Genomic DNA, 21,772 nt, shown 5'->3' with positions numbered 1-21,772 from the left:
TAGCATAATATTAAATTTCTTATTGTACCTTAAGGGAAGGGAGCAGTCAAACTGTGGTTTAAGTTCATATAGTAGGAGCAAAGGTTTGTTACAAAGAAAAGTGTGCAGCCATCATTGGTTTGCATAAAATGGCACATTTAAATTGCGGGGCACTGCAATGAAGAATATTCAAGCTGTCCTGGAAAACTCCAGGATGTTCTCGAGAGAATCCTGTTGCCACCAGTGCAGAGCTTGCTGAATTGTGGCAACAGGTTGGTGTGCTACAGTGAGGGAAATAATGTTTAAAGAGAAACATGAAGGACAGACTAGAATTCTGCAGGAAAAAAACAAGGAGATCATAATGACGGAGCTACTGGGATGACTTTCTAGTCTGCCATACAACACCACTGAAACATGGTCATTCTTAGGTTTTTATTTCACTACATTTAGGCAGTTTTAAAACTTTTTTTTAATAAACATTTTAGTTGCCATTATTGACATTTACAAGTGTTTAGGTTACAGATTAATAACAGTCAGTTTCTTTGCTGACACTGAAATACATCTTAAATAAAGAACAGCTTACAACATTCCCACTTAAAAAACTGATTCAGTGTTTGTTGAGTTGCTCTAGATCTGTTTCTGGCCGTGAAAGGAGGAGGTAGATGTCAGACTTTAATACTGTTGGATAAACCACACTTTGATGTCACAGGGAGAAACACAGTTCTGTCCTGAAACTAGTCTTTTACCAACATGGACTGAAAGGCTAAGCAGAGAACAAGAAGACATTACTCCAAACAACATAAAAAGCCAGATTACAATTTGTTAATGTCCAAGGGATAATTTTTGGAGACATTCTCTGTGGTGTTATGTGGTGTTGGTGCACATTACCATCATGACATTTGGAGCAAGGGAAACTTTACAAGTGAACTTCACAAAGTTGATTAAAAAGAAAAAGAATGTCATGCAGTGGGGAAACAGATATCAGCACAAACAGACCTTCCAAATGGACAATGACCCACAGTACAGAGCTAAATTAGTTACAAAGTGGCTTCAGGACAACAATGTCAATGTTTTTGCAGTGGTCATTACAAAACACTGACTTCAGCCCCATTGAAATGTTGTAGCTTAAAAATGGTGTGTGTGAGTGACAAACCTGACTCAGTTCCATCAGTTTATTCATGAGGAATGGGACACATATGTAGCAAGCTATTATGAGAAGCTTATGGAACGAACCCCAGAATGTTTGAATCAAGTCATATGGTTTATGGGACAATTCTTCCAAATATTAAGAAAATGTAGGGAAACTAATGGATTTGAGGAAAGTTAAAAACAAGTCTATGTATCATTAGTGTGACATATAGAAAGAAAAAAAATTGTTAATCCTAGTTGACCAAAAACAGGGTATATGATGGGAAAAAGAATATGTGTATGGATATGTGTATGGTCTATGTAAATATCTAGCTTCAGCTGTAAAATCAATAAACTTGCTAATAAAATAAACAGCATCTTTCTGCCATGGCTGTACAAGCAACCATATCCAGGAAAAACTGCCCTTTACTGAATATTGTATCAAATGATAAACATGTAGCATACATGCAGCAAAAATGCTAAAACAGTTCACGCTGCTTTCACCCCCTCCCCAGTTGTTCTGACCTTTGAACCTAACACAGACAGCCACACCAACATGTCTTACATGGCTGTCTGGCCTGGGTTATCGGGGTCAAAAGTCATGATCTCCATGTGGATAAGACCTGGAAAACAGAAAGCAGTGTTAAATTTAGCAGAGAAATCTCTCGTGTACAAACAAACCTTTCAGGAATATGAGCTCGTCACTACACTCTGTGACTTCTCTTAGGATTTAGATTGTCTCAGTAGATAGCACCCGAGTCTTTAGCTTTGCCATACATACTCTTCCATTCTCCGACATCAAGCTCAAGGCTCTCGAAGGAGTCATCGTAAGGTTTGGAGTCTGGTTCTGAGTCTGGGTCGTGGTATTCTGACAGAAACGGGTGGGCCAGTCCTTGATTGGCTGTGAGCCTCTTCTCTGGATCCAGCAGCAGCATCCCCTCCAGAAGGTTTACAGCTGGAAGCATCAGGACAGAAACCATCCCGTCTTCTATTGACCATCATTACTTTCAGACTTGGGTTGATTTTGACACTATTTACTGTAAGTGTTTCTATTAGCAGTGCACACTGTACTTTTTCTGGTATGTTATAGACCTAGAGTCAGGGCTGCATAAACAAACTCACCTTTCTCATTCATTGCTGGAAACACTTCTTTAAAATTCTTCTTCTTTTGTGAAGGCAGACCTTGCACATAAGACTGTGCCTGAAAAATAAATGACAGGAGTCACATGATTCTTCAGAAACTGACAAACACTGATGAAAATGAATGAAAACCTTCAAATAAATTAATCTCTTATTTCAGTAGCATAATCTCCATCCAATGTCTTCCGCTTATCCAGGGTTGAGTTACAGGGGCAGCAGCCTAAAAGCAGAGAAACCCAGACCTCCCTCTCCCCAGCCACTTGGGCCAGCGCCTCCGAAGGAATCCTAAGGACTTCCTAGGCCAGCATAGAAACATAGTCCATGCATTGTGTCCAGGGTCTTCCTCTGGGTCTGCTCCTGTTGGGATGTGCTTAGCACACATATGTCAGAGTCAAGGCCCGCGGGCCACATCCGGCCCGCGAGAAGGTTTTTTGCGGCCCCTGGGATGATCTTGATTTATTATTAGAACCGGCCCGCAGACCGCAGCAAGCCGGCACCCCGTCTGAAAAAAAATATCTTCCTTATTTGAACTGTAAGTAGTTCTTTAAATGTTCTGTGAGATGATGTACTTACCCATGTATCCATAACAACCGGAACTTTCAATATCCACCAAGTTATTGCCGAAATATACCGTCTATTAAACGAGTGCCCCCCGGATTAATTACATTCTCTGCAGCTGCAGCTGCGAAGTTACCGTATTAACCCGATACTTGCTGGAAAGTGCAACGTCTCCCCTTTCAGAAACCGTTGGAATTTTTCCACTTAGCGCTACGTGTGGCGGAATTACGGTACTGCAAATTTAGATGTGTCGCCGGCGACACATCTAAATGCCTTGACTCTGACATATGTGGATTAATAGATTTTTGCACTTTATTTTATTGTATTTCAATCCAATTATATTTTAAAAATATTTCAGTTGTGTCTGTTGAAAATTAAAGATTACTGACAGAGCCATAAGAAAATATTGCTTTATTTATCTGATCATATTGGAATATATTTGTTAGGTTTTCAGTAGGTTCAATTAGGTTCACTAGACTATATGAGTCATTTAAAAAAATTTCAATGAACATTCGATCAGTCCGGCCCTCGGCTTGTAGCAAAATTTTTTATTTGGCCCTCCGTCCATTTGACTTTGACACCCCTGGCTTAGCACATCTCAACAGGAAGGCATCCATTCACGAACAACACCCCAATATACTTTAGCTCCTCTACTTGGGGCAAGACCTTGTCTCTGATCTGGTGAATGCACTCTACCCTGGTTCAACACCAGAAATGGGTAGTTCCTGATTTATATCTTGGATGGTTCACACTCCACTGCAAACTATTCCAGGGAAAGGTTACGAACACAATTAGTGACAAAAGGACAACCTTGGTGGAGTCCAACTTACTGCTAGCAACTCAGACCAAACTCTGGAGTTAGTTGTACAGAGACCTAACAGCCCTCAGTTCTGTGTATGGCCTGGTTCCCCATACACAGGACTACCCAAGGGAGACATTTGAATGTCTTCTCAAGTTCAAAAAACATATGTAGACTGATTAGGTGAAACCCCATGTGCCCTCCAGAAAAAAGAATGGTTAGAGAAACACAAAATAAACCTCCTTCCACAGGTATCTCAATTTCACATCTAGATTGGGGGACCAGAAGAGAGAAAAGTTCTTCAATGAGAGGTTCAGGACATCAAATGCAACAAATGATTAATTTATGCACATCTTGAACAGGTTTGCAAACAAATTTGTCTGCATCAGTAGCATACTGGAAATGTCAGCAATGCATGGCTGTTTTGCAGACAAAAAATAACTCACATCTTTACTCTGCATCTTCTGCACGAGGGACGAGTCTGGTGTTCCTGTCAGATTGAGGATCTTCTTCAGCTGATCGATACCTGGATGCTTAGGGTAAGAAAACCAGGCGATCTGTTCAATGTGTATCTGTTTAGCTGTATTTTAAATAAGCTAAATTTAATTTGAACAGATTCTTATTAATACATTAAGCTAATATCACACATACTGGTTTATATTCATGAGTATATGATTCAGCCATTTATTCCTTTCACATGTAGGAATAAGGGTTGAAACCCAATCCTTATTTTTTATCCTTATAATAATTGAGCATGAAGATATCTGCAATAACACGCATGTGGATACTGTCATGTCCTGGGAAAAGCACCGTGCCGGTGATCATTTCTGCCAGGATGCAGGCGGCTGACCAGACGTCCACTGCAAAGAGGCAGAATCTCAGTCACAAAAATCTGTTTGACAAGTTGTGTTGTGGCCTACTTTAATATTATATTTCATTTGAGACAAATTGATCTTAAAGATGAATGGTATTGTTCTTACCTGTCTGACTGTAATGCATCCAGTTGAAAATGACCTCAGGTGCTCTGTACCAGCGTGTCACCACATATCCAGTCATTTCACTCTCAGTTTGTCTCGCCAGACCAAAATCCAGAATCTAAAATGAGTAACACTTGGGTTTTTTTCTATACCTTAATTATGAGGAGCTCTGTGAATATTCAATTTCAAGTTTTGCTGCAGATTCACAGCAGAACTTGGTCAGAACTTTGATTGACCTATTGTATTTTTTGTTTTTGCATCGTCTTGATGTCCATAATACTACCACCACCCAGTTTCACTGTAGGGAATGTGATATCAAGGTGTTAGTTTGTCTCCACACTTTACCTTTTGCAGTGGTGGACACGCTTTGGCTAAACCGTTAATGGCGGAGACAATTTTTCATTTAGCACTTTAATGTTTTTGCAAACTTTAAAAATGTTTAGCCTGCTTAGCTCACCCTAAATTAAATTTTCTAATACATTCTGAAAGACTCATTTATTTGGCTATTTTGTAAGCTTTCAGTTGAATAAAAGTTAACCTCTCTGTTGTAGTTTTAATTATTGACTGTCAAGAATTTTTCAAGTAGTCAGCCGTTTACATTCATACTCATGAAGAGGATGAAGCATTTCCATTTCCTCTCTTCACCTTCCCTTTCTTTTTTTTCCCCTAAAAGCTTTGAGTAAAGTTCAAGTAAGCAATAAATGAAGAAACGAAGTATAGCCTACAACAGAAAACAGTTACATGAACAATCAGGTGTGTTGATAAAAGCATACATAAAATTCATAAATACCAATTATTTTGAGAGACTCCATGCTCTCTTCGTGACACATGATGGGTATAACTATAGATAAGGGTCGCGTCTAAATACTACATTGGCATAGGACTTTGGCATTAGTGGAACTAATGTGTATGCTTTAAGGTTAGGGCAGCTAAATTTATAGTTTGCTATGCCCACCACTGTCATACATTTTGAGAACTTACCTTTAATTCACAGGATTCACTCACTGCCAGATTGCCCGGCTTCAGATCCTACAACACATGAGCAACACCTTGGCATTAATTTCAACATATGTTTGCACCTTTGCTGGCAGCAAAATAATGAAAAATCTAAACGAGTTATAAATGACTTAGACATTTAAATTAATGTATACCAACCCGATGTACGATCCCAGCAGAGTGGATGTACTGCAGAGAACAACAACATGGATTTAGAATATTAGGAAGACAGTAGGGAGATTATCTTTGTGAACTTAAGAGATGTTGGAAAAACATATCAAAAGGAGGAAACATCTTAAGATATTTGCAGCTAATTAAAAGACATACACTAGTTTTGCAATTAGAATTGTGTTTCTAGTTTTGTTTCCACAAAGCACTGTTGGTTACATATTAACTAGCAGTGCCTGAGCGGAAAAATGAGAATAAGGAAGACAAACACCCACGACACACTCAGGCTGGGAATGGCATAAGGAACAGACTATCTTACAATATTCCTTTGAACATACACTTACATTTATTTGTTGTGTAATCACAGTCATTTATTAACACAATAGTTAAATGCTTTTTTTTATACGAAACACTGAGTAGTTGATGAACTACAGTCAAAGAACTATTTTGTACAGGCAGAACACGTACATTTTTTCTGCAAATAAGATACACAGCGGGCTGCACAGAGCTGTTTCCTTGCAGCAAGAAGGTTCTGGGTTCGATTCCCGACCCTGTCTTTCTGCATGGAGTTTGCATGTTCTCCCTGTGCATGCGTGGGTTTTCTCCGGGTACTCTGGTTTCCTCCCACAGTTCAAAAACATGACTATCAGGTTAATTGGCCTCTCCAAATTGCCCCTAGGTGTGAGTGTGTATGCATGGTTGTTTGTCTCTGTGTTGCCCTGCGACAGACTGGCGACCTGTCCAGGGTGACCCCGCCTCTCGCCCGGAACGTTAGCTGGAGATAGGCACCAGCAACCCTCCAGACCCCACTGAGGGACAAGGGTGTAAAGAAAATGGATGGATGAAGATACACAGCTGAAATTAGACATGTACATACATTGAAGAACAATTTCTGGCATTAAATCAGAGCACAATTCCCCTGCTTAAGCTTAATTTTGACTTACCAAATGATATCTTTTTTCTGTAAGCAGTATTAACTTCATCAATGGGGCTCTGTTGCATTAGCTTGGTGTTGGTATTGACACTTCCTAAGTTCGGCCTCAGTTTTGCTCACAAGATGCTCTTTTTCTTCCCAGACGCGACCCTTATCTTTGTCATCTAGGAAGGCAGTAAGAGTGTTTTTTTTCTCCTCTGTGCATGTTCCATCTTGTGCTGCTGCTGCTTCATTTTGTTAATATGACTTGGTTCAGACTTGTTGAAGCTGAGATATCTTGACATTTCTAACCTGGTGAGATTGCTGCTGAGATGCACAAGTGTGACAAACTCTGTCAAAACTGGGGGATATTTTACCTATCAGAGAATAGATACACCTGTTAACAGTGGCTGCATGTAAGTTGGAGCTGTAATTTATAGTTCTAAAAAGTGTTGACTCAGGGGAACTGAATATGAATCCAACCACATGTTCCAGATTTTTATTTATAAAGGGGCATGGATGTGGTCATATATCACAAATGGCACAGTAGGAGATTGTAAATAAAATAATAATGTCAGGAAGTGGTAGGTTGAGGATAGACGCAGAGACCCAGGTTTGGTGAAGATGATGATGAATTTAATAATAATAATGCTCAGATCAGTCCAGGACAGGCAGCACGGCAGAGAGATCAGCGCACAGCTAAATGTAGGTAGCAACTGATAACAAGACTGACAAAAATGAGCGGATGCCGACACAGGACTTCACAGTACAACTGTGCCGGCAGACAAACTAACAGACAGACATGCAAACAACAAACTTAGACATTAGACAAGGACCCGACAAAGACAACAGGTGGGACTAAATACACACAGGGGTAATAAAAGGAACGAGACACAGCTGGGAACAATCAACAGGGAAGATGCAGAGACAGAGACTCACAGGGAACAGGACCACACAGAAAAAACTCAAAATAAACACACAGAAACACGGATCATGACAAATAATAATAATAATAATAATAATAATAATAATAATAAACTCACTCACCTTCAGGCCTCTTAGGAGTTGATAAAACAGATATGTGATGATGCGATCAGATAATCTCTTTCTCTTCATAATGTGACCCAGATCCTGGGCTACAAAGGGCATCACCATATAACTAAAGATTGACAAATATCAAGGGAGAAAAGAAACACAAGAATAAACAAAAAAAAAATAGAATCCTGAGCCTAAAAGTTCAGGCTATATGAAGCAATTTTAAAAATTTAGACAGTAAAAAGGACAGGAGATCAACATTTGAATGAACAAAGTAAAAACAAGCAGGACGAAGCTGAAACATTGAATCAAACTCAATAAGCTGCAGAAACCTGCAGGAATTTTCCACTTACAAGGTTTGGAATTTCTCCAGTGTGGAGTCAGGTGTAAAGACGTCAAGAAGGCAGATCACCTTTAAAGAAAAATTAATCAATCAATAAACAAGCTCAATCCTTACGATATTTACTTGTGATAATTTTTCTGTTCTTTATATTTACATTAAAACACATTTACACCAGCCTGGATCATTGACTTAGCAGGACGGATCCATAGTTTCATGTTTTTCTGTCAAATTCTGACCCTACAATGAGGCAATTTAACTCAACACTTAGAACAAGCAAAGGATTACCAATCTGTTCCTGTCCAATCGTTCAGCACCTGGGTGAACTGTAGCCTCAGCTTCCTGTTCTGAGATGTTCCTGTTCCTGGTCTGAGGCTACAGCTTCCTGTTCTGAGATGTTCCTGTTCCTGTTCTGAGATGCCAACGCCAGTTGACTGGCGTTGGCATCTGGTGTGATGTTCTAATGCTGTTTGAAGTGTTGGGTGCTTCGAGGTGGTATTCTGAATGCCTTAACTGTAGCAAATGGTCATTTTGGCTACTACTACCTATCATGACTCTACGCTCTGTAAACCAGGAGATGGGTCGGCATGCCGATGCTCTGTTGGAATTTGATCAGGCATAAACAGAGGTGAGTTGGTATTTGTGTTTGCAAACAGTCCAACATATGTAACTAACAAAGTGTCTGCTGAGTGTATGTTTACACTTCAAAGTGTGAAATAAACATTTTGTTTACATCTTTGTTCCTAGAGGGCAATGAATATGGACATTTATGTTAAGAAAAAAGGAATCTAATATAAAGTTTAAAACAAACAAAAAAAAACAAGATTTTATGGAGGATAATGAGTTGATTGGATCAATTTTAAAAAGTGTCATTAGGGAGGGGGGACATGTGAAAAGCTTGTTGCTGATAGTTTCTGGTCTCCTAGGCAACTTCTGCTCCATAAGGGTTCTGACACAAACATCTGAACACTGCTCTGAGATTTCGAGCTTTTCTATTGCTTATCGGCAAAATTAACTTTATTTGAAAGAAGAGGAAACGTCTTGAGCAAGATTAGAAAGTTAGGGGTAACCTTGATGTTGAAATATGCAACTTCACCTGAGGTCCCATACGGTTGTAATAGAAACTGATTTCAAGAGAAAACCAGTAGGTATTTTCCTCAATTAAGAATGTAGGCTAAAGAAGCTTTTGGCCCTTTACCAGTTGCTGCAGGTTTTACATTTTTGTCACAATTACAAATTTGAGAACATCAAACAAACTTTAACATCAGACAAAGAACCATTGTCAATACAAAAATGCATTTTCAAATGATTAAATTTGTTAAGAGAACTAATACATCCAAACCAGTCTAGTTGAAAAACGAATCATTCCCTAACCGTGATAGCTTAACACTGAGTCTTTCAAATCGTAATGGAGGAATTTTGGCCTGCTCTTCTTTGTTAGTCAAACTGAAGGATTTCCAAGCATGATTGGTCTGTTAAAAGTTATGCCTCATCTCAACTGGATTTAAAGAGGCAGTATTATGTAATTAGTATTATGCACTTAGTGCCATCTTATTGCACAATCAAGAAACTGTTACCTTTAGTTGTTATACAAATACAACATATACCAAATATGACTTAAAAGATATTTGACTTCATTATAAGAGAAGCTTAGTGGTTCAGTAGATCCAATCCAATGGTTTGCACAGATGAATGGTTGCCACGAGAGATTAAAGAATTTCTCCTTTAATCTAGCTCCTTCTGACTAGCCAGCAGCAATTAGCAAACACCTGGTGGAACTGGGCATCTGCTGAGCTCATAGAAGCTACTTATCAGTGCAAAGCCAGTAAAAATGTTGTTAAAGGGTTAATAGAAGAACCATGTGGTGATGATGTCCTGAAGGCAAAGTTTCAGACAGAGCAGGAGTTTTTAAAGAGACAGAGGTCCAATTTCAAGGCATTAAATTGCAAAGTAAAATTTCTTTTAAGTCATATTTGATATATACATCATTTTTAACAACTGAAAGAAACATAACTACTTGATTGTGCTATAAAATGGCACTATGTTTCTGGAAAACATAAAATACAGATTTTTGTGTTTACTTGGGCTATGTTTGTCTGATGTTGAATCTTGATGATTTGAATAGTTCAAGTGTTACTAAGTTATCTAAGGAGAGAAATATGTTTTTCACATCACTGTACTTGTAGAATGCAAACTAATGGTCATTTCATGCAATGTTTCTTCTCACATTGTCGTGCTGAATGTGGCGAAGCAGCCTGAGCTCCCTATAGGCCCGCTTCGCATGGATGAGGGACTGAAAGGGTCGATACAATTTCTTGATCGCCACCTTCTCTTTGGTCTTCTGGTCGATGGCGGAGCTAAACAAGATTAAACACACTGTCTTATTGACATGGTACACAATGGCTCACATGACACACACGGATACTCTGATGGAAGTCAGGAACCTAAGGGTTGTTGTTTTCTGACACACCTTTTGTCTATATATCAGTATAATTATCAGCATCCCTTTATTATTGTCCCTGTAGGGAGATTTGCCAGATCTGAACCAAAACAACATCAGTGTTAACAGACTATTACTCATCAGTAGAATCTACAGTTTCAGTGGGAGATCACTAGAAAGAACTGTGTCTTGGACAGCTCACATTCCTGCCTGTTGTGTTAAAAAGGTTTGTGGTTGAGATTCTTGTCATTTTGGAGGACCTGCATTGACTTGCCGATCTGCTTCAGGCAGACAAACACTGTTTCTGTTAGCAAAACCATTTGATCTGGGACTCTCGGACTGCCTAAACCACACAGCTGTGGAATGCATATTTAGGTCCTAGAAACACACAGGATAATTTAGCATGTCAGTCAATTTACATTCAAACTCAGTCAAAGGCTTGGAATACTTTAGAACTTTAGAACAGCACTGATCTGTAAAACTATAGTAGTAGTTTGACAATGTTTAAGGCTGATTAAAGGAACAGCCGGAACATTAGAAAAGTTGGGGTCTGGTTTTGGATCTGAACTTTGTCCCATAGATCTGAATGACAACAGGCAAAAAAGGTAACACTAAAATATAAATTAGAAGAGCTCAAATCTAAATTTGTGACTATAAGACATATCGATTATAATTTTAAAAATCTTGAAATTGTGACTATTTTTCTTCAAATGTTTTCGCACCCTACCCGGGGTAAACTCACCATACTGTGCCGTAAGCTCCGGAACCGACAGCCAGCAGCGTCATGTATCTCTCCGGGACATCCCAGGTGGTTTTCTGCACCTCCACCCGGTGGAAACCCGGCCTGACGGGAGAATTCCTGACCGGAGACTGCATGGCGACCCGGGATTTCAGGTCGCTGCGGGCACTTTGACCGCGCGCGCAGTTTCTACCTGACAGGTGGGGTCTGTTCAGCGGGAAGGGTGGGAGCGAGCGCGTGGGAGGCGCCTCCGCGCATTTCCAGACACGTTTCCTTAGTTTTTATTAGCTGCAGAAAATCCAGGGAGTTTAAGAAATTCATTGAACACATTTCAAAACAGAAAAGAAAGAAAGAAAGAAAAAAAAAAACTAAGCATGATTCATGTTTTGCTGTCTAAATTATTTCCTTGATCATTATCTGCTTTTAAATCGATGTTGGACTTTGCGCCTGCTTTATTTACAAGAAGGGAAGAGAAGAATTCATACAATCCACATGTTTCTGAAATTCTAACGTTGGTGGGGCAAAATAGTGGGTTTTATTAATTTTATTATTATTATTATTATTATTATTATTATTATTATTATTATTATTATTATTATTATTGTTGTTGTTGTTGTTATTATTACGATTGTGATGTTTTCTGTTTCTTTTACATTTTTAAAGGATTTAAAAACACGGTTATGGGTCTTAAATAGTATTTATATGGGAGTCCATTACTGACGTTTTGAAGCAAATCAAATTTTTTTGAGACATTACCATTGAAGGCTATGTCAACATTTTACAAAAATAAAGACTGATCATAGCAATAAAATGCTGTTGTGAATCTATGTTAGGACTTCAAGTCATGTGATAAAGTTAGGACACCACATCACATCTACATCTCCTTGAGGAAGGGGGGCTGTTTAGTTTCCTATGTTTCATTTGGAATTTTAGTGTATTATTGTGTATTAACTGTTTGAATCCGGTGCAGCTGGATGGATTTTTGCTCACTTTTTTATTTAAAAAGACGTCTTGTAACGTCTTGTAACAAGACGTTACAAGACGTCTTGTAAGGACGTCTTGTAACGTCCTTACAAGACGTTACTTGAATGATATGACTTACGACAACATTTCATTTCCCTCTGGGATAAATAAAGCATTTTTAAATTAATTTCATTAATGTAGATTTATTTAGATATTAAAGCCTCCTTTTTTACTTCTCAAGAACAAAGCATCTCTCAGAAGGCCTAGAACAAAAAAGAAAACTATTTCACAAATATACAGTTAACATGTGATTAAAAGGGACTAAAAATGTCACATAAGAACAATTTAAAATCCACTTTCCTAAAAATAATGGCCTGACTTAGTTTTCGCAAAAAGTAATTCACCACCTCTTTCTTTCCAAAAGATGTTTTAGGCAACGAAAACAATAAAGCAAAACAAAACAAAAAACACTTGGCAAAAAAATTACCAATATTTTAGGAAGGTGACGGGATTCTTTTTAAAAAACAGTTCTACCTCTCAGCCAGCAGAGGGCAGTGTCATCCTATCTGGGCTTTAACGGGTCAATTTCATCTTCACTGAGTTAGATCTGTTTTGATGTCCATCATCAGTTAACATATCGATCTAAAACAGCGTAATTATAACATTGTAGTTGTAACTACACTAAATCAGTGTAGTTGTTTTGAAATATTGAGGTTAGATGATAGTGGAAGATATTAGTAGGAACTATCAGCCAGCAGGAATAAAACTCTTTCTACAAGTGCTGAAAAATGTAAAAGAAAAAGTTAAAGTGTGGGAAATTTAATCACAGAAGAGGTTTTATATAAATTCCATGCTTCCTAGCTGAATATTGTTACTGGCAACCTCTAGCATGCAACAAGGAGCTGACAGATTAGAGTGTGAAGCCAGCAGAGGCATGACATATTTCCAGAAAAGGATTTTCAAAAGAGAAGCACCTGAGTTATACGATCCGACCTTAATTTAAACTGTCCGGCACAAAGTGTAAACAGTTTGTTTATTAAGCCCTAGCTATAGACAAAATCGTTTATTTTGACATTTAAAATATTTTCCTGTATGAATAACTGAACTCATTTTAAGAAATTAATAGAGCAAAGGCTACTAAAGACTTGAGACTGGGTTGGAGAACCCCCTCCCCACAAGACAATGACCTTTAACATACAGCCAGAGCTACAATGTAATGGCAAGACTTAAAAATGTATTTCTCAGTTTTCAAAACATTGACTGACATGAGCCATTTTTCTAAACAGGATGACAAAAGAAAATCTCAGTCTCTATGTGTACATAAACATTACTGTCACAAAGAATTAGTTTAAAAGCTTTGTGGAAAGAAAAATGGGAAGAGTGTTTCTTCTGCTTGAATTTATTTTGCAGTTTTATTTATTTTTTAAATCTAGAAAAGGATTTATTTAAAAATTCTCATCTTGGTATCCCCTCCTCTAACCCATCTCTACTTGTGAGACACACAACCAATACAGAAGACACATGATTTTTTTGCTCATATAAATTTTGTTACAACCCCACTCTAAAACCCCTAAAGTAAATGCTGGCACTGGGCTTAACATAAAAGTCAGTCAATCCGAACATTTGATGTCAGTAACAAAACATAATTTATTTTACAATTCTGATAAAACAACAACTACAGGAGACAGAAAAAAACACAGGGAAGCTTTATGCTTCAGGGTCTCCAAGGCCAAAATAATAAACAAAACACCCCCTTATAACTATAAAATAAAACAACCACTTTCTAAAGAAGAATTAAAAGAAAATACAAAACCTAAACTCCCTTGCTAACCAAAAAAAAAAAAACAGGAGAAAACAGTTTGCAACAAAAATGGCAGAGAACCCCTACCAGTTTCCACTGTGAACAGAAACACTTCTTAGACAATTATTCACCAAAATGCTCACAGCAAGATCAGTTCAGTCCCCACAAACAGTCATTCACCTCTCGCCCGAAATGTCTCGCTGGAGATAGGCACCTGCACTCCTCCCGACTCCACTAGGGACGGGTGTAAAGAAATTGGATGGATTATTAATAACATTTTTTACTTTATTTTGAAGGTGACCGCAAGCACTTCCTGTCTCCGGCCCGTCCGACTCCGTGTTGTCTTGTCGCGAGCCGTTTGTCTGCTCTAACTGTTGTTGAAAGCTCTTAGATGTGCAGGGAGCTGAGTGTCCTGAAGCGGAAGAAAGCACCTACTTTGACGCACACTGCCATCCTCTGGACTCGTTTTTATATTTTTCATCTTTTATAAGCTGACCGGAATTCGGTTTTCAACTCTTACTTTTAGTGTAGTTAATTCCACGAAAGTCACTTTTATTTCCTCTGTTTGCCGCTCTGTAGTGAAGTGGAAGCTGAGTCTCATCAGCTGCGACAACAAACGTGGATGTGAGGCTGCTCCCCTGCTCAACATGAACGGCTGAGTCACCAACTTTAGCACCTAACAGGTAAGCTTAACACCAACATGTCCACGTGAAAACGAAAAAAAAGGAGAAAAAAAGAAAAGAAAAAGATTGAAACGTTCCGTGTTTTTATTATAAGTTTGAATTGAGTTGTGCTATACAGGTGTATCAGTGTCCCATTTCTCTCTGTTATTTTGCCCTCGACTGTTAAGATTGCGAACTCAGACTCCACGCTGGTGGGACCTCACTCTTTAGTCAGCTGATACAGGAATGTCTGAGAGTGGGAGCCAGGCGTTCACCTGCCGCTGTGGCGCAGCTGCCTCCATCAAAGAGCAGAACCGTCTGCCAACACCAGCTGAAGGGGACACAAGTTTCCAGACTGTGAAATATGCGCTCAGTTTTCTGGATGGTCGGCATGCCGCGGTGTGGTGAAACACGAGCGGGGCTGATAAAAACCTTTCCCTCCCTCGCGCTCTGTCTCCTGGGAGCAGAGAACAGTAGAAATGCGCGTGTCAGACAGGAATCCTCCTTGGGGTGACTGTTTTTTTTTTATGGCTATAAATGGAAGATGGAGAGGTTCGTTCGGCTGCAGCTCTCTCCATGTTCTTTGCCAGCTGTCAGATTTAATCTGGCAGAATCAGTGGAAACGAACGGCACATGAATAAACCAGAACCAATGCCTCGACGCAAACTGAACTCTTCTGAACTGTAAGAAGTCCTCCTTTTTACATTTTGATAAAGGACTTCCCATCTGTTTTGAAACGTGCATAAAGATTCTTGTGGTTTTAGACGGCCCAGCCTTTAACCTCAATCATGTGGCTCTTTGTTTCCAGACATTTTTCAATAGCTGGCCATCTGCTTACTGAGGGCTCTGCTCCAAAGAATGATATCACATTACCTTCTCTGGACCGTGGGGGTGACTGGAGGTGTGCCTTTATGGTATTATCAGGAACACTGTTCTTTACAAAAGTTTAATTGTTCACACACTCCAGATCTATAGGTTCACTTTGTTTATTGTTTAACTGCCCTGTTTAATCGTTACCTGTCCATTAATACCAATGTCAAAATTTAAATTTCCTTCAGTTAAATTTCTTTGAAGTCTGATATCCTAATTTTGAACAGTCTGATTTTTTTTCTTCTTCAGCCTTTATGCAACCAGGGAATCACTGTTGAGATCAAGATATTTTGGGCAGCGCCATCAAGCAGTTACAAACATTACATATAAATAACATGCACAAAGATTCATTAAAAATAATAACTTGGAACACAATTTGTAAAATGCTACGTCAGAAAGAAAAACAAGGAGTGCACCGATTGTGGTTTTCTGTTTGATCATCGATCTTTTACAAAGCCTGACCTGCCAATTCCAGTTTTGGCTGATGCTGATTTTTATTTTTTTATTTTTTTTGAATGAAAAGTTGCTAGCAGAGCAAATGGGGACAGTGTCTGATTTTAAGATCTTTGTGGAGGTAGACAAGATAGGTGGATAGTATTGGTTTCTTATGAAATTATCGTCTGATCTCCCAAGATTAAGAAAATTGGGGCCAATTTACCAGTGCACCCCTATTAAAAAGATTGACAATTTGAAGGAGCCATCTCTAAAACCATCAATCTAACTTCAAACTCACTCAGCAGATCGAACTTTTAAGCTCCAAGATGTTTTGCAGTGTGTTCCATGTTGTGTGGGCAAATGTATATTTTTTTTGTTTTTCCAAGCTCAGTGCTGATGCTTGGAACAGAAAGCAGGGACTGTTTATTGGAAGGCAAGAAGTATTGGCCAGGGCTCTTTTCTTTTTTCATTTCACACAGATGAATTGGACGAAGGCGAAGAATTAAAGAATAGAGAGTGTACCAGCCACAGAAGCACAGACAAACAAAATGTCCCATAATCAAACGCATAAAAAATGCAAGAGAACCACAACAGGAATCAAATGTAGTCTCATCTTAAAAGTTGCTAAAAATCATAAATTTTTCTTAAAAGTATTCAGAATTAGCTTCAGCTGAAGTAACGTATTCTGAAACACATTAAAAGCAACTGTGCTTCATGACCAGTTCAAACAATACATGTCATCAACATAGAAGTGCATATTTGTGTAAGCCACATTATGGCCCTGGTTATTTATGTGTTTAGAAAATATAAAAGGTGATCAAAAATAGAACCGTGAGGTACACCCTTAGAAACCATCACAAATTCAGAGCACAGACCATTGTTTCCGATGCACTGAGATCTGTTGTCAAGATGGTCTGAGAACCAACTACTTTTTATGAAAGTTGTTTAAAAGCCTCTACTTTAAAACATCATGGTTAATTATGTCAGAAGCTTAAAGAAATCTATAAAAAGTGATGTACAATACTGCTGCTTATCAAGTACAGCCAGAATGTCCCCAGCAATGCTGGTTTGCAGCTAGGTAATAACACTGATGTTGATATCTGATGCTCAGATTTTGATAGCTAACCAATCTGCTGTGATACTTTTTGACTTTTATCTGCTGAACTCTGCAGGTCAATATCCCAGAGGAAGGAACAAACTGATGTCCTTTTTCTACTGAAAATGCCTAACTAATGCTGGAAAAAGCTAACTTTGGGTTTTTCACCTACAGTAAAAACATCCACACCAAAGAGTGTTGTTGACTGTGCTGTTCATAGATCGGAAAAAATTTTAGACAGTTTAATTTTCTGACTTAGTAGTTACTGACTGTTTCTGTTTATTCATGGGTGCAACTCAAATTTTTTAACTTTTCTTTTTTTATTTTTTGAAAAATTAAACTTTGCGTTGCCTTAAATTAGTTTAAACGTACACATAACAACTTGCCGTTGGTTATGCCTGTCACAAAACTTTGTTGGATGATAAATTATCCCAGAAGTTATTGCGATAAATATTAATATTGTTGTTTTGATTTTCAAGTAATACAAATGGTGATGGCATAGTAATGCAAGAACACATTCTAAACAATCAATACATGTTAAATTATAACGAACATTTAGACTAGAGCTGGAAGACATTTTAAATATCCAAAGTAAATAAAAAAAACATGAGAAACAACAAATAAATAAATAATGAAGTCTCCGTAAACAAAATTGTCCTTAAAAAAGGATCAGACTGATGACTTTGTCATCCAATTTTTGGTAGAAAGAGAGAAAAGAGAAAAATAATAAATTATGCAAATGGAAATTTTGGAGTTTAGGTGCATGTGATTAATTGATTTCTGGCTTACTGCAACAGGCCTGCCATCGATGGCATTAATAACTCCCCAAGCTGTAGTATTCACTGAGTTAAAAAAAAAAAAAATCATCGGGTTCCTGTCTCAAGCGAATTCATCGGTATAATGCTAGCCTGAAATCACCAATTCTTATTCCTACTAAAAAATTCAAGGCAGTTTTTCAGAAATTCCTCTCCTTTGTGGTCAAACTGGTGGGATTTTAGTGGTTTTAAAATGAATGGCTCACAGGAAGCGATTAGTTTTGCCTCTTATTCTGCTCAGACCTTTCTTGACACATAAAGAGCAGTGGTTCGAAAGGCCACTTCAGACGCAGCTGGTCACTGAAAGGCAGCGCTCTGCCGCTGAAACCACCACTTTCCTTTTGCTTTCTATCCATCATAAAAAAAAAAGTGACTGCCGGCCATGTTTGCAGCATGGAAGGGGGTTCCGCAATTTATAGGTGTCAAAGGTCGAGCGTATCACGAGGTAGGTAGCTCATCTTATAACTGCGTGAGAACTGGAATTGAAGGAGATCAATAAAACCAGATTGTTTTTTTTTAACGTTTCTGTTTAGGAATCTTTACATCTGTGTGTCACATTCTGTAGGAAGATGTGAGGTGTATATTTAGCTGGAGTTTTAGCACCATGGGTGTGAGCTAATCATAATAAATAGGACGAGAATGTCAATCTGGATCACATCTTGTAAATAAGTGACTGATTAATACCTGAGGATGAAATCAGAGTGTGAAGGTGAATCTGTGTCGGAGAGGGAAAAATGTGCACACCAGATTTTGATGATAGAAGAGTTTTGGGGCGTTCCTCTATATCGGTCGCTGCAACAGCTGGTGGTCCCTCATGGTACATTCTTCCCTGCCTCTGTGTGTGTGTGCTGTAATGGGGTGTGGGAGAACACTTGCTCGGGCACCGCTGTGGCCACAGGCATCTCTGGGAAGATAATGGAAACTGAGAGCCATTGTGCAAACTCTAACCTCATACCTCATATTTTCTTCCCCTCCATCTCTCCAACCCTTTCCTTTTTTATTATTGATAAAACCTCTGGTGAAAACACCGTACATGTAGTTGAACTCCGGTTCAGATGTGCTTGATTTCTGTTGAGTAGATTGAATCCCTCCCTCACCCCCCAAGCTCAGTAAGCCCCTGAGGGAGTTGGCGGACAGTCAGATTGGCAGCCTAATAAATACTCCTTTTCATTAGCAGCAAGCCTCTATTCGTTGTGCTTAAATGGAAATCCTCCTCCATCCTCTCATCCTATTTACCACACAGACTTTACAATAGAAGTACAGGACGTTTGACAAGAAAATAACCTAACAGATGTCAGACAGTCACATGATCTGCCTGTAGGTGTAGAGGTGTATCCTAATCTAAGATCATTTTGCTCAGCAGACAGATAGAAGCTCTTGGTTAAACGCCACTCTGTACGGGTGTTCAAGATGCTCCTTTCACAGCAGTTTTTGTTTTTACATTAATTTTTTCTTAGTATTTGTTGGGGCATATTTATTTGTGTTGACCAAACTTGTGGTTTTAGCAAGTTGATTTAAAGGTTGATTGATCGACAGGCCTGTTACAGTAACACATTTCACTGGACAAAAATTGTCCCAGAAATCATTGTGATAAATGATGATAATATCATTTTGAGACCAAGTAATATATTGATAGTGGTATAATAATGCAAGTTTGCCCTCTCAAAGATCAGTAAACATTTTAAAGAACGTTTAACACTGGAACTGGAAGATATTGTAATGCTGCTTTTCTTTTTTTTTTTTTTTTTTTTTTTTTTTACAATAAGACTCCTTAGAAATACAGTAGCTTAAAAATGGTTGAATCATTTTACTCATTTACAAAAACATTATCTGTAAAACATTTCCCCTAATTATGAAAACAAACAAGTCAATAATTAGTTTCCTCCAAATTGTTTCAATATCCCAAATTATAGAGTTCATTATTACATTAACTATACTTAGTGTCCACCTTCCCTTGTTTCTTTTTTTCTCGTAGTGGTTTACTTACAGAATTGTTTGAGTTTATGAGAAGATAAGATTAGCCAGTGCTACATGAACTTTCTTTATATCCAACTAAAATTCAGCCACTTTTTGCTTACATGAGCCAAGCTACCGTAATTCTCCTTGATGTAATCCTTTTTTAGCGTAATCTTCTTACAGAGTCAGAAGATGGAACACCTTGTGAGACCCAGAGGGTGTGGTTTTTATTGTTCTGGGCCAGCTTTAAGTACAGTTGTGTGCGTACGTGTGTGTGTGGTTGTGTGTGCCATGTCACCGGCTCTTGGCTTCAGCCACAACCCTTGTTCTTTTCCACAAACTCCCCAGAGAGTCCGGCCCCAGCCTGCAGCCCATCCTCTACACAACAACCTTAAGCCCCCAGCTGGCCTTTCCTATATTGCCTAAGGCTCTCAACCCATTTTTCCTCTGTGTGTTTCGGACGCAAAGTTGTGTGTTTTTTGTGTGATTTGATGGCAGCGGTTAAGATAACTGGATTATAATCCTGATCTTGTTTTTTGTTAAATATAATGCTGTTTCCTAATGACTGATGGTTTGAGATTTCAGTGCAGGGATGCTGCTGTCGTTGGGATTATAACGATTTTAAATGGAACTGTGTATGTCTTGTTTTAGCATTTGACCGTCACAAAAATCCATTAATTTTTTAATTATTCCAGAGGCTTCCAACCTTGAGTTTTTCTAAACAAATCAGTGTTTCTGCTGTTAAACTAAACTGTTTTCTTTCTTTTGCAATATACCACAAAATATCAGTCCAGTTGGTTATTTATTTGTGTTTTTCTTAAAACTCTTTATTTCTCTGTTATAAAAAGAGGCTGAGCCATTTCAGACGCCTGTTCTTTTGTCCAGGGATGACATGTTATTAGAAATGAAATGATCATAATTATAGTGCTGAATTGTGACGCATACAAAATATTTTTCTTATTTTATTACTTAAAAGGAGCAACGCCGGCATCACAGTTGCATTTCCATTACAAACTTTGTCAATATTCTGCAAATTTAGAAAAAACACAATTGTGGTGTTTCCATTAAATAAGAAACAATTCAAATCAATTGTGAATAAGTTTGTTCACACAATAAGTTATTAAAAGATGTCCCGCGCCATCCTCCTCCTACTTCTTGTCATCTTGTTGGTCTTCACCAGGAGTAACATCCAGTTGTTGATCACATGACTCGTGAGATGCAAAAAGTAGTTAATTTGGCACTCAGAAAAAGGTGCCAAATTAATTTTTTAAATTTTTATTATTATTATTATTATTTTTTTTTTTTTTTTTCAAAATTGTCGCGTTCCCATTAGGGACATTTATTTTTGCATTTCCAATTTGTGCAATTTGAAGGTCAATGGAAAGGCAGCTACAGCGTGTAGGAAAGTAGTCACTTAAAATTTATTGTTACTGACATTTTAGTAAAAAAATGTTAACACTACCACCTGACTGCACAGTCTAATCTGTTTTTAGCATCTTACATTATGGAAATCCTGACATATTTGTAATCGCTCCTGTTCCATAGCAGATTACCTTAACTCTGAGATGTCCATCTTTTCTATAGGAAAAAGTAAAAACAGAGCACACTGTCATATATGAAGGTTTCCTCTTATCTGCTGAAAGTAATTATTGTGATACATGATAATGTGGTGGTTTGAGACCATTTTCAGGTAATATATAATGGCATAATAATGCGAGTTCACTCTCTTAAAGACCAATAAACTTACATTTTGTAAAGAACACTAGCACTTCTATTTTAAATATCAGAACCAACAAAAACAAAACAGAAATAAAAACCACACACAACCAAAACTATAAATAAAATGAATTATGATGACTCTATAAAAAAAATTGCCCTTCAAAAAATATCAGTCATCAGAATGGAAATTATCGAGCTTGTCAAAAGGTATTTTGACTCTGACAAACGACTTATCAGAATGTA

General features: G+C 38.1%; 1 protein-coding gene and 1 long non-coding RNA gene across 2 annotated transcripts; one reads left to right on the top strand and one right to left on the bottom strand.

Moving 5' to 3' along the window:
• Positions 1 to 397: 397 nt before the first annotated feature.
• On the bottom strand, positions 398 to 11,385 carry LOC106915443 (mitogen-activated protein kinase 14A). The gene is made up of 12 exons (XM_014983036.2): positions 11,216 to 11,385; positions 10,261 to 10,390; positions 8,047 to 8,105; positions 7,706 to 7,817; positions 5,737 to 5,766; positions 5,563 to 5,610; positions 4,585 to 4,699; positions 4,393 to 4,464; positions 4,051 to 4,130; positions 2,230 to 2,308; positions 1,889 to 2,062; positions 398 to 1,730 (listed from the first exon to the last, which is right to left on the bottom strand). Exons 1-12 carry the CDS (start codon positions 11,347 to 11,349, stop codon positions 1,669 to 1,671), a joined length of 1,095 nt encoding a protein of 364 aa, XP_014838522.2. The 5' UTR covers positions 11,350 to 11,385; the 3' UTR covers positions 398 to 1,668.
• Positions 8,200 to 18,589, top strand: LOC148158251 (uncharacterized). Its single transcript, XR_015763712.1, has 2 exons — positions 8,200 to 8,661; positions 14,556 to 18,589. It is a non-coding gene; the product is annotated as an uncharacterized LOC148158251 (long non-coding RNA).
• The last annotated feature ends 3,183 nt before the right edge of the window (positions 18,590 to 21,772 follow it).

Source organism: Poecilia mexicana, unplaced genomic scaffold (assembly GCF_051168715.1).
Source record: "Poecilia mexicana isolate PSO_F unplaced genomic scaffold, ASM5116871v1 scaffold_7, whole genome shotgun sequence".
Classification (NCBI taxonomy): Eukaryota; Metazoa; Chordata; class Actinopteri; order Cyprinodontiformes; family Poeciliidae; genus Poecilia; species Poecilia mexicana.
The sequence above is the reverse complement of the archived record's forward strand: the minus strand, read 5'-3'. Positions and strand labels throughout refer to the sequence as shown.

Bases quoted from the DNA above. Each gene is read 5' to 3' on its own strand.
- LOC106915443 (XM_014983036.2), bottom strand. From the start codon at position 11,349: ATGCAGTCTCCGGTCAGGAATTCTCCCGTCAGGCCGGGTTTCCACCGG. The intron at 5,611-5,736 runs GTTGGTATACAT...CATGTGTTGTAG, and splicing joins CTGCTGGGATCGTACATCGG to GATCTGAAGCCGGGCAATCT. The intron at 2,309-4,050 runs GTGAGTTATTTT...TTTATTTTTCAG, and splicing joins AGAAGATGCAGAGTAAAGAT to GCACAGTCTTATGTGCAAGG.